We start from the raw sequence: 10,638 nt of genomic DNA, 5'->3' as shown, positions 1-10,638 counted from the left end.
CGGCCGGTTCCGCGGGGACTACAACCGCACCCGGGTCCTCCGGCCCCGCGCTAGCCCCGCCGTTCTCCCGCGGGCACCACGCGGCAGCTGCAGCCCGCCCACACCCCCCGCGGCCCCGAGCGCCGCCTCCTCGCCGCTCCCGCGGGGCACGTGGCAGGTGCGCGGGCGTCCCCGTGTCCCCGCCCCCGGGCCCCACGCCGGGTGCCCGGCGCCCCGCAGCGGTCGGGCAGGTCGCGCAGCCTCTGCAGGGCCCGGGAAGCGCCCGGCCGAAGAGGAGGAGCCAGGGGCACCGAGCGGGTGGAGTCGGGAGCCCGAGAGCCGTGGAGGCGGATTTCCTGGGCCCGGCTCGGTGGGGCTACTATGGCGTTTGGGAAGAGTCACCGGGATCCCTATGCGACCTCCGTGGGCCACCTCATAGGTAAAGAGCGGGAGAGGGAGACGCCAGGACAGGCTTTGGGGACCCGGGGCCCCCTTCTCGCTTGACTCCATTCTCGGCCTCGTCCAAGTTTGAGGAAATCCTTCCCCTCCCCCTGCAACTTTCCCAGGGCACCCGAATCCCACCCACCCAATCTCTAGCCCCTTTGGGTCATTTCTTTATGGCTGACACCCCCTGGAGCCCCTCCTTAAAATCTGCCTTCCTTTTTGGTGCTTCCTGGGGCGTGGGACCGAACAGGTGAAGCACGCACGGGATTCAGGTGTGGAGTGTTCCGGCCTGTGCTAGGAGAAAGGGTCAACTTCTGAGCCAGGGGAAAGTTGTCCGTCAAGTTCGCTGCTCCCTGGAGTGTGGCTGTGTCTGTTTTACGGGGGAGGGAAAGACGGGTTCAGGGAGCTTGCGTGATGTGACTTCACTGTGAGCGGCAGGTCCCTTTAAACCAGCTCTCTCTTGGCGTCGAGCCCTTAACAACCTGAGTTACTTTTTCTGGGTAAACAAAGAGAATGAAAATGCCCAGTCCTGGAGCGAAGAAAGCGGGGAGAAGGGGAGCAGTCAGGGGTCACAAGAGGCCTCTGGAGGGACCACGCATGTATTTGCCTGTGTCCTTTCTTCTGTGGCTCTGAATAACGTAGTGGGAAGCAGAAACCAGAGACTGGACTGTTTTTACCAGCAGGGAGCTCCCTTCCTTCTGCTCTCCTCCAATCCTCCCTTGGGAACTGGGTGTGGCACAATGCCTGTGGGTGCCAAGCAAAGCGTGATAATGTCAGGAACTTAGTGCGGTGATGAAATCCTAAGAACTGAGAACCTGGCGGTTACAGTAGGGAGACTCAGGTCTGGACAGTTTTGCCTGCAGTTCAGCTAACAGGGAACATACCACTCAACCTGAACCTTGTAAGGTTCCCCCATCTTTGGAAGATGGGGAGAGTGACTATCACTGAGGGGCAAAATGCTTTCTAAACTGTGGCCGGCTGTATTCCTATGGATATTAAAATGAATTTTGAGCAGAAATAGATTTAGACTGCTACTTCATAGGCTGATGAATTATCTAATACTGTAAATATTTGCTCACTGTCAGTTATATGCCTGGACCTGGATGAAGCAGGTCTCAATGAGATGAGACGTGGTCTCAACCCTAAGGGAATGTGCAATCTTGTAGGGAAGATGGACACAGTTATGAAGTAACTACAGTATGGTACCTTTCCAATGCAAGAAAACTTCAAAACACTCGAAACTTCAGAAAAGGGAGAAATTTTGTCATGGCTTTTGAAGGATGAATAGGAGTTTTCTAGGAAGATGGGAAGGTGGGAGGAAGTGCGAGGAATGGAGAACAGGGAATCTGGCAGAAGAACAAGGTGTGTCTAAACAACACAAAGTTAGTCAGATTTGTCTTTGGAATGCCAAATTCAAATAGATCTTTTCCTAGATCGGAAGCAGGCTAAGCTTTGGGTTTCTTCCAGCCAAACCCTATTCTTCCCTCTTCATTATCCTTTTTAACTTTCTCTCCATTCCCTGCTAGACCTGATGTTTCCGTGCTGAGGATCTTCTCCTTTGATGAAGGGAATATATTAAGTTCATTTAGGTTATGTTCTATTACTCTTGCCAAGTGGCATTTTGTGTTCTTAAGGAGAATGTGTGGAGAGGGGAAAATATCTGATTGATTGGGTTTCAGAAGCATTCAAGTCTGCCTGGGGTAGCTTTGGTTAGTTCAGGTGCTAGGAGTGACCTTGCTCTAATACTCAAGGACATAGACAATTTCAGTTCTGATCTCTTTCTTTTTCAACATGCCCCCCCTCCCCACCATGACTTTAAAAAAAAAAAAAAAGTTAAATAATTTGAAATAGAATGCTAGTTCTACCTTGTATTGTCTGTGTAGCCTTGGGTAATTTCCTTAACTTTTCTGAACTTCTGTTTCACCATCTATCACAGTGGGTTAAATGAAGTTGCGTAAGATAAAATACTTTGCACTATGCACTTGACTTTGTAGGTAGCTGCTCGATATGGGCTTGTCTTCAGAAAGGCCAGCAGATGGACATTTAGCCAACCGGTCCTGGCCCTACCCCCCGGGTGTTGTGTCTGCAGCTTTTATTTTTTTATTTTTTTTTTTTAAGATTTTTTTTTTTATTTATTTGACAGAGAGAGAGAGAGAGAGATCACAAGTAGGCATAGAGGCAGGCAGAGAGAGAGGGGAGGAAGCAGGCTCCCTGCGGAGCAGAGAGCCCGATGCGGGGCTTGATCCCAGGACCCTGAGATCATGACCCGAGCCGAAGGCAGAGGCTTTAACCCACTGAGCCACCCAGGCGCCCCAATGTCTGCAGCTTTTATTAATAGGTCATTCATTACTGCAGTAATGGTAGCACTCTGAACTTGAGTTCTGATTGATTCCCGAATTACTGGGAATTGCTCAGGAAAAAAAAAAACAACAACAAAAAACCAACAACAAAAAAAACCCACACAAACCCTCTTTGCCTTTTGGTAATATAAACTTAATGGTACCTGTTAGTGAACCCCAGGCAGATTATTTCAGGAAGACCAGACATTTTTTCATTCTGTTGTAGCTCAGACTCAACACAAGAGCTTTTTCTTTGCAGAAAAGGCTACATTTGCTGGAGTTCAGACTGAAGATTGGGGCCAGTTTATGCACATCTGTGACATTATTAACACTGCCCACGATGGGTGAGTACAGTGTGTGGTGCACGCATTTGTCTCTGATAAGAAACATCAGAACACAGCACTTTTTCTCTTACGCTTTTTGGTTTTCTTGTTGAGTGTTTTCATCCCCCCCCCCAGGGCATCACTATCTTTTAAAGACCTGTCTGGTGAAAACATAAAGACAGCTGTTTATTTCAGCATGTGGAATATCTGAGAATCCATTATAATTTTTCTCTTTGCCTTTTCTTTAATAGTTATAAATTTTGTCTTTGTGAAGCTCCAATTCCTTTTTCTTTAAAGAAAGCAGAATTGTTAACTTCTTTAGAAATTCCCCCTACTCTGATTGCCAGTATTTTATGCTACTGTAACTGAAAAATACTATCCAGAAGCTAGTGAACTCCTGGTGGTGACCTTTCCTGGGCAGTTGTCATTATTAACCAGGAAACAATCTAGCAGTCTTTTTTTTTTTCCTCATTATAAGACATTTTTTTCTTAATGTTCACTCACCCACCTTCATGCTGTGTTCTTAAATGATGTGCTATCTTTTGTTACACTTCTTAAACTTCAAGGAATTAAAGATTTTTTAAAAATCATTAAGGCCAACTATTTGTGATTTTAGTCTAATTACAAGTTGTTGTAAGGGATACAATTCTGTTAATTTTCCTGAGCACATTCAAGTGATAACTGATAGCAAAAAGGTTTGGTCTAGTTTATGCTGATTGTTGATGAAGAAAGCATTCCATTTAATTATTGACTATATTAACTGAGTGTATTAAGGTTAGTTCTTTAAGGCGGTTATGTTGTTTTCCCTATAATGTTGTTTACCATATTTGGTTCCTCCGAAACTTTTCTTCATGGATAATACTAATTTCTTCGTTGATAATACAAAAACAGAATCTCAAAATAAAACTTTTCCTTTCAAAAAAGTATATTTATTCTCAACTTTTCTAAGAGTTGAATACTAGGTTCTATATGCAATTCTTTAGAAATGTAGATAATATCTATAGATTTATAATAGTTGTAATTCTATGTAAGCATGTGTAATTGTCACATAATAGAAATTCTACCCATACAAACACAGACAAAATTGGAAGGTAATATGTAAAAAGGATTTATATTCTTTCTTCAGTTTTATTGAGATATAATTAGCATGTAAAGTGTATAGCATAACGATTTGACCTACATGTATTATAAAATGATTACCACAATAAGTTAACATCTGTCACCTCATATAGTTACAAAATTTTTTTTTTTCCTTGTGGTGAGAGCTTTTAGTGTCTACTCCTAGCAACTTTCAAATATACCATACAGCACTGTTAACTATGGTCATCATATTATACCTTATATCCGCAGGAGTTATTGATCTTATAACTGGAAGTTTGTACCTTTCTACCACCTCAAAGTAAATTTTGATCCTCTACTTTTACAGAATCCTTTGTTTTATAATGTAAAATGGTAGTTGACCTAATTAGCCATAATTCCTCCCATATCACCTACCTTGGGGGGTGCTCAGGATATAGTCTTAATCAAAAATGGTAACCTTCATTGTTTTGGGAATTACATTTCCTGTAAACCAGTTTTGTGCATTGATAGAAGGATAGGGATATGAGTGCATTTCACATGTAGTGCTTTCTAGGTAATACTATTATGTAAATATTCTGTTTGATTCTCTCAAGGTGTGGTAGGTATTATCTGCCTAGATGTAGGAGGAAACACATGTGAGAAGTTAAGTACTCTGCTCAAGCAGAATCAGGGCCTTGGTCTTCTCAGCTACTCCTCTTTCCACAATGCACATTACTTTTCAGAGAGTGCTTATTTTCAACAATGCCTAATTGATGATTTCACTGTATTTATTGCTGTAGGCCAAAAGATGCCATAAAAGCTTTGAAAAAAAGGATTTCCAAAAATTATAATCATAAAGAAATCCAACTCACCTTGTCAGTAAGTACTTTTAACGTTATAATCAAGACTCTAGGATTTCCCAAGCCATAGACACATTTTTAGTTTTAGGTTAAAAAAATACATATATCAGCAAAAAGCTATTTAGAGTATGAATTAAAACTGAGAATTACAGAATTGAGAGAGTTTTGCTGATTGTCACAGCATTTAATTTCATGGAAAGAGCGTGTTCCTAGAAAATCAGCCTTTCCTGGTCAGGAGATGGGAACTGGTAATTCAAAACCTATAGTTAACTGAGCCAGTCAAGAAGTCTGTGTATGTGTTACCCATGAGGAGAACTGAAGTCTTGAAAAATGCTTCCCTGTTAGCTTTTTACCTCGCTTGAACAGCTTCGTGGAATTCTGAGGTACTGGGAGTTCATTAAGTTTCAACCAGTCTCTCCTGCAGAGTATAATTCAGAGACCATTCTTTGTTGACTTAAACAGTGCTGTACACCTTATTGTTTATGACTTGGGTGTGGGCACTTAATGGATACGTTCCCGTTTTTCCCCTCATCCTCGGCCATATGACCTCTAAAGTCACTTCGGTGAGTTGCCATTTTTACTATGGTATGTTTTGCCAACCCTGCCTGCCGCCTGAGAGTGAGCTGTATGGCTTTCTCATTGCTCCCGCATGCCTTTGTTTACCTCAGCCAGGCCACAGGCAACAAGGTTAGGGCCCCAACTAGCCAGGATCACCTTCCCCTTAGGGGCTCTGGGTGTGTGTTTCAAGAGGACTGAGGTGGTGCTGAGGTGCACTCAGCTCTAGTGTTTGAGTTTCATGGGGGAGGAACATTCACATCTTGCTGGGAGAGTAACAGAATGAGAAGAAATGAAATAAATTAAACGGTCTTGATGCTAACTCTGAAGAAACCAAGTTAGGATGTGAACATAGTTTTAGAGACCTTTTCCTTTTTTTTTTTTTTTTTTGTTTCTTTTTTAATTACCTCTCCCTTGTCTTTACTCATAGCAGCTACCTCAGGGAGGTCCCAGAATGGAAGAACTTGAGAGATGAGTAAGCGCTAAAGTAGAACTACCGGAACTGTGGGTGGATAATGGGGGAAAGCCTTTGGTAACTAATGGATGCTCTTGCCAACCCTTTGGAGTCGTTCTGTTCTTAACTCATAGATGAAGAAACTGAGACTCCATGAGGTTGCGGGGTTTTCTTTCTCTCCATTATTTAAGAGGCATAGGCAAGATATCAACTCAGTCCTCCGACTCTAAATCCCAGGCCCTTATGTCATACCACTTTGCTTCTCAGAATGGATCATCCTCCTCTGAAGAATGCTGCTGTGTTTCATCGGTATCTTCAACTCCTTAGTACCTGGTGCAAGACCTGGTACATTCGTGTATCAGGGACTGAGCTGATTGTCCTTCAGCCCCCATCCCACTCCAGGGGGAGTCCTGGAAGACTCCCGTCCTGGAAGACTCCAGGGCTAATGGAATACACTATAGAACTGGGGTAGAAAGCGATGTAGCTGTGCCCTAAAATGGAGGGGATCTGGGCAATCTCAAGGTTGCTGAAGGTTTGGAGTATTAACTGAAGAGATAAAGGCAGAAGATGAATTTATACTACCCATGTGTTAGCCTGTGGTATTTTACCTTCTTACAATTGTTTATTCTGTATACTGGGTGTGTCTTTCTTGTGGTACCCAGCCTTCTTAGCATTTCTGTGCTTGCTTCTAATCCTATCTCCCTGTCTTTCTCCATCCTGGTTCCTTCTTCTGATACTTAGCTGGGACCCTTCCCTGAGGAAAGCGGGGTTATTTTAGATTGTTGTCTCTTTTGGCCCTCCATTTCTCTTTGGGTTCCCATTCTTTCTTCCCTCCAGGTAGTCTGATCTCTGAAGCTGTACTAGTGACCCTTTCCCATTACCTGTCCCACCTCAGTTAACTGTATGTCTTCCACATTGTATTTTACACACCAGAACATGAGAAAAAGTGAATCTAAAACCTGTGTGAAAATAAGGGGGAGAGTCATGGGTTGGGGATCAGATTAGCTCCTCAGTTTTAGGGTCAGAGTTCATTAAGGTACCTACTTCTTGGGTTTTCTTTAAATAGCCCTTTGACTCTTGATGGCCTCCTGCATATCTGCCCCTCGCCTCACCTCTGACTACTCACTGCATGGCAGAGGGGTTTATGGCTTCAGAATGGACTTTTAATATTAACTTAAGCCAGACTTAATTATGAGGGAAGTTGGTCACAGAAAGAATCATCTAATGTCTGTCAAAGCAATTAAATGTTTACCAGTCAATTCTTTAAAATTAAATCCCCAAATATGACATTTTATTACTCTGAAGTGATGAGATCCTGTCAAAGTCAGTTATAAATGTTCTTTGAATTATATGTCATTTGGTTTCTCCATGGACTTGTTAGCTTTGATTTGGTCTTTTACGGGACTGGACTACACTGTGATTTCCTACCATCAGTTGAAGTTTTGTCAAGAAGCCAGTAGTTTTATTTTTTAAAAAGCAGTTTGTTACCAAGCTTCATAAGTCTTAGCTGGAAGCTAACCCTTTGAATGAGGCAATTGTGAAAGTCTCAGCAAGACACTAGTATTGTCAAGTGGGAAGCTGTTGAACAGGTTCCGGAAATCAATTAATTAATGGGCCTTTATGGAACAGCACTGAGGTGGTGAGCTGTGAGGGCTTCAGAATATGTGTAAAGTGTGTCCATTCCTCCGTGAGTAGAGAGAGCTCATCCTCTAGTGTGGCCATACCTTGGTGGGGTCTTCCACTCTGGATGGCCCCAAAGCCTTGTTTACTGCGCTTGGTTCAGAAATTTATTATAAGAACTGAAACTACCAAGTAGCTCTTTTTCCAGTCTTTCTAAGAAGAATACATGTATCAGCTAATCAACAGATTCTCTCCTGATAGGAAATTATCTGGAAACGGATGATCAAAATAGTTACCATTAGGGGCGCCTGGGTGGCTCAGTGGGTTAAAGCCTCTGCCTTCTGCTCAGGTCATGATCCCAGGGTCCTGGGATCAAGCCCCGCATCGGGCTCTCTGCTCAGCGGGGAGCCTGCTTCTTCTTCTCTCTCTCTCTGCCTGCCTCTCTGCCTACTTGTGATCTCTGTCAAGTAAATAAATAAAATCTTAAAAAAAAAAAGTTACCATTAAGTCCTGATGGATGTCTGGCTCTTCATATATATTTCATTTAGGCCTTAAAAGAAGTCTCTAGAGGGAGATATCATGGCCCATTTTGCAGATAAGAATACCAAGGCTTAGAACAATAAGCAACCTCTGAGTGAGGAGATTAGTGAGGCCTAAAGTCTTACTCTCTTTTTTTAAAATTTTTTATCATTTTATTAACATATAATGTATTATTAGCCCCAGGGGTACGGGTCTGTGAATTGCCAGGTTTACACACTTCACAGCACTCACCATAGCACATACATTCCCCAGTGTACATAACCCAGCCACCCTCTCCCTAGCCCCCTCCCCCTAGCAACCGTCAGTTTGTTTTGTGAGATTAGGAGTCTCTTATGGTTTGTCTCCCTCCCGATCCCATCCGGTTTCATTTTTTCCTTTCCAACACCCCAGACCCCCTACGTTGCCTCTCAACTTCCTCATATCAGGGAGATCATATGATAATTGCCTTTCTTTGACTGTAAAGTCTTACTCTCTTTAGTCTATCATGGTCCCTTGGTTTCTGGGTTCCCTATCCCACCTGAGATTGTGGTGTCTTGGTTGTCCTATTTCCAAAGATAGGTTATCTGAACACCTAAATCTACCAAAGCCCAATTTTAAAATGTGTAAAAGCAACGTATTAATTTTTCCAATTTGCCACAATAGATTTTAGTGCTTATCTCTGTGGGTTGTGGGGTGAAAGAGGTACCAGTGACATAATGAAAGAGGTGAGCTAGAAGTAATGAGTCCTGAAATTCTAGATTCCAGTGGGAAAACACAAAGGGCCGTGATTTGTGATCTCCAGATGTTAACTTCCTCAGCATTTCATGTCGACTCTCTGATTTTATGCATGTAACCTCCGGGGAATGATACCTATTACCATAAAATCTCAGTGATCCAAAGATAAAAATCGGTTTGTGAAATATTTGGCAAGAAACTCCCCATCGTTTTACCGTTAGGGAAAGTGAGACTTGGGGGCTCTCCGATGAGGCTGCCTGATGGAGTGGATGAAGTATTTCTGTAAATTCCCGTTGAACTAGGGATTATTTTCCTCTCCGCATTTCAGCTAATAACTCATCACAATGCATCCAGCAAAAAGTCATTTGTTATTCAACTTTTCAACTTAACTGTCTCTAAACAACTTGCCTTCAAAGATTCATCTCAATAGGTTTCAGGTTTTGTTTTTATTTTCCTTCACTTTAAATATTTTCTGTATTTCAGGGGTGCCCAGTGGTACAGTCATTTGAGCATCCCTCTCTTGGTTTCAGCTCAGGTCGTGATCACAAGGTCTTGAGATGGAGCCCAGCATAGGGCTCTGCACTTAGAGTGCAGAGTCTCCTTGCGAATCCCTCTCCCTTTGCCCCTTCCCCCTACTTGTGCAGGAGCTCATGCACGTACTCTCTGTCTCTCTCACTCAAATAATCTTTAAACTGGTAAGAACAAGTACTACACTTGTTAAAAATCAATAAATATTTTCTGTGTTTCAGATAACTAGCGCCATGTGTTCCATTTCTGTATTTTCTGATTGCCTTCTTAGCCACATTGCCCTTAAAACTACAGCTCTCATACCTTTTTGTATTGCCATTCTAGGGACACAGCACAGAGCAGGGTGGAGAGTCCATTTTCAGGGAGGCTTTTCTGCAGAGATGACTATGCCTATCCTGGTTGCATTATGGTTTCTGTGACCTCTCTAACTGGAGAGGGGGCAGCACAGGAGATAGATTTAACTCTGTTTTTTAGCTTGTAGAAATCCACATTCTGCATGCATTTCTTCAATGCCAGCTCATTTCTTCTTAGCCTGACTTCTGCTCATGTTGCTTGATTGAAAAGGTCCCCTCAACCCCACTAGTGGGACTCATGATCCCAATAATCGACCTAGCTGAGTTTTTTTTTCTCCCTGCACATCCTTAGCTGTTTTGACACACAGTTCTTGTAGAAACTACCCTCTTTTGACTTTCCCAATGTTATGTTCTCTATATTTTATGCTTTAGTTTCCATTGGTTGCTCTCTGCTTGCCTTCATGGAGTTTTCTTCTGGCCTGTGTGGTAGGTGAGCCCTAGTGTGCCAGCCATTCTTCCCTGCTGTTCCCATGCAGCCTTGGTTTCTCATGTTAGGCTCCCTCCCTCCTAAGCTGGAGCTGTTCATAGATAGCTCTATTAAACATCTCTACCTGAATGTCCCACCATCTGTTTTGCCTTCATCATCTTGGGCTGCTATAATAAAAACACCACCTACTACCTGGTGTAAACGAGACATTTACTTCTCACAGTTCTGGAGGCTATGAAGTCTGAGGTCAAGGTGCCAGCAAATCCTGTGTCTGGTGACAGCCCGCTTTCTGGTTTGTAGATGTCCATTTTGTCATTGCATCATCACACAGCCAGGAGAGCTCATCTCTCCTCTTTATTTGGGCACTAATCTCATGCCTCAGGTCTACACGCTCCCAATCTAATTATTTCTCAAAAGACCCAGTTCCAAATACGCTCACATTA

The 10,638-nt window shown here is 43.1% G+C and overlaps 1 protein-coding gene across 3 annotated transcripts in view; it reads left to right on the top strand.

Moving 5' to 3' along the window:
- Nucleotides 1-236: 236 nt before the first annotated feature.
- Nucleotides 237-10,638, top strand: part of LOC111151296 (target of myb1 like 1 membrane trafficking protein) — a 60,055-nt gene continuing 49,653 nt past the window's right edge. The window contains exons 1-3 of one of the 3 annotated variants that reach the window (XM_022509185.1): nt 237-418; nt 3,022-3,106; nt 4,945-5,023. In XM_022509185.1, coding sequence (XP_022364893.1) covers nt 361-418; nt 3,022-3,106; nt 4,945-5,023 — 222 coding nt within the window. In that variant the 5' untranslated portion in view covers nt 237-360. Of the gene's footprint in view, nt 419-3,021; nt 3,107-4,944; nt 5,024-10,638 lie in introns of those variants that run through there. The other 2 variants (XM_022509187.1, XM_022509186.1) reach the window with 2 other exon arrangements.

Source organism: Enhydra lutris, unplaced genomic scaffold (genome assembly GCF_002288905.1).
Source record: "Enhydra lutris kenyoni isolate GAN:26980312 unplaced genomic scaffold, ASM228890v2 scaffoldscaffold26, whole genome shotgun sequence".
Taxonomy (NCBI): Eukaryota; Metazoa; Chordata; class Mammalia; order Carnivora; family Mustelidae; genus Enhydra; species Enhydra lutris.
This window is presented reverse-complemented; position numbering and strand designations above follow the sequence as displayed.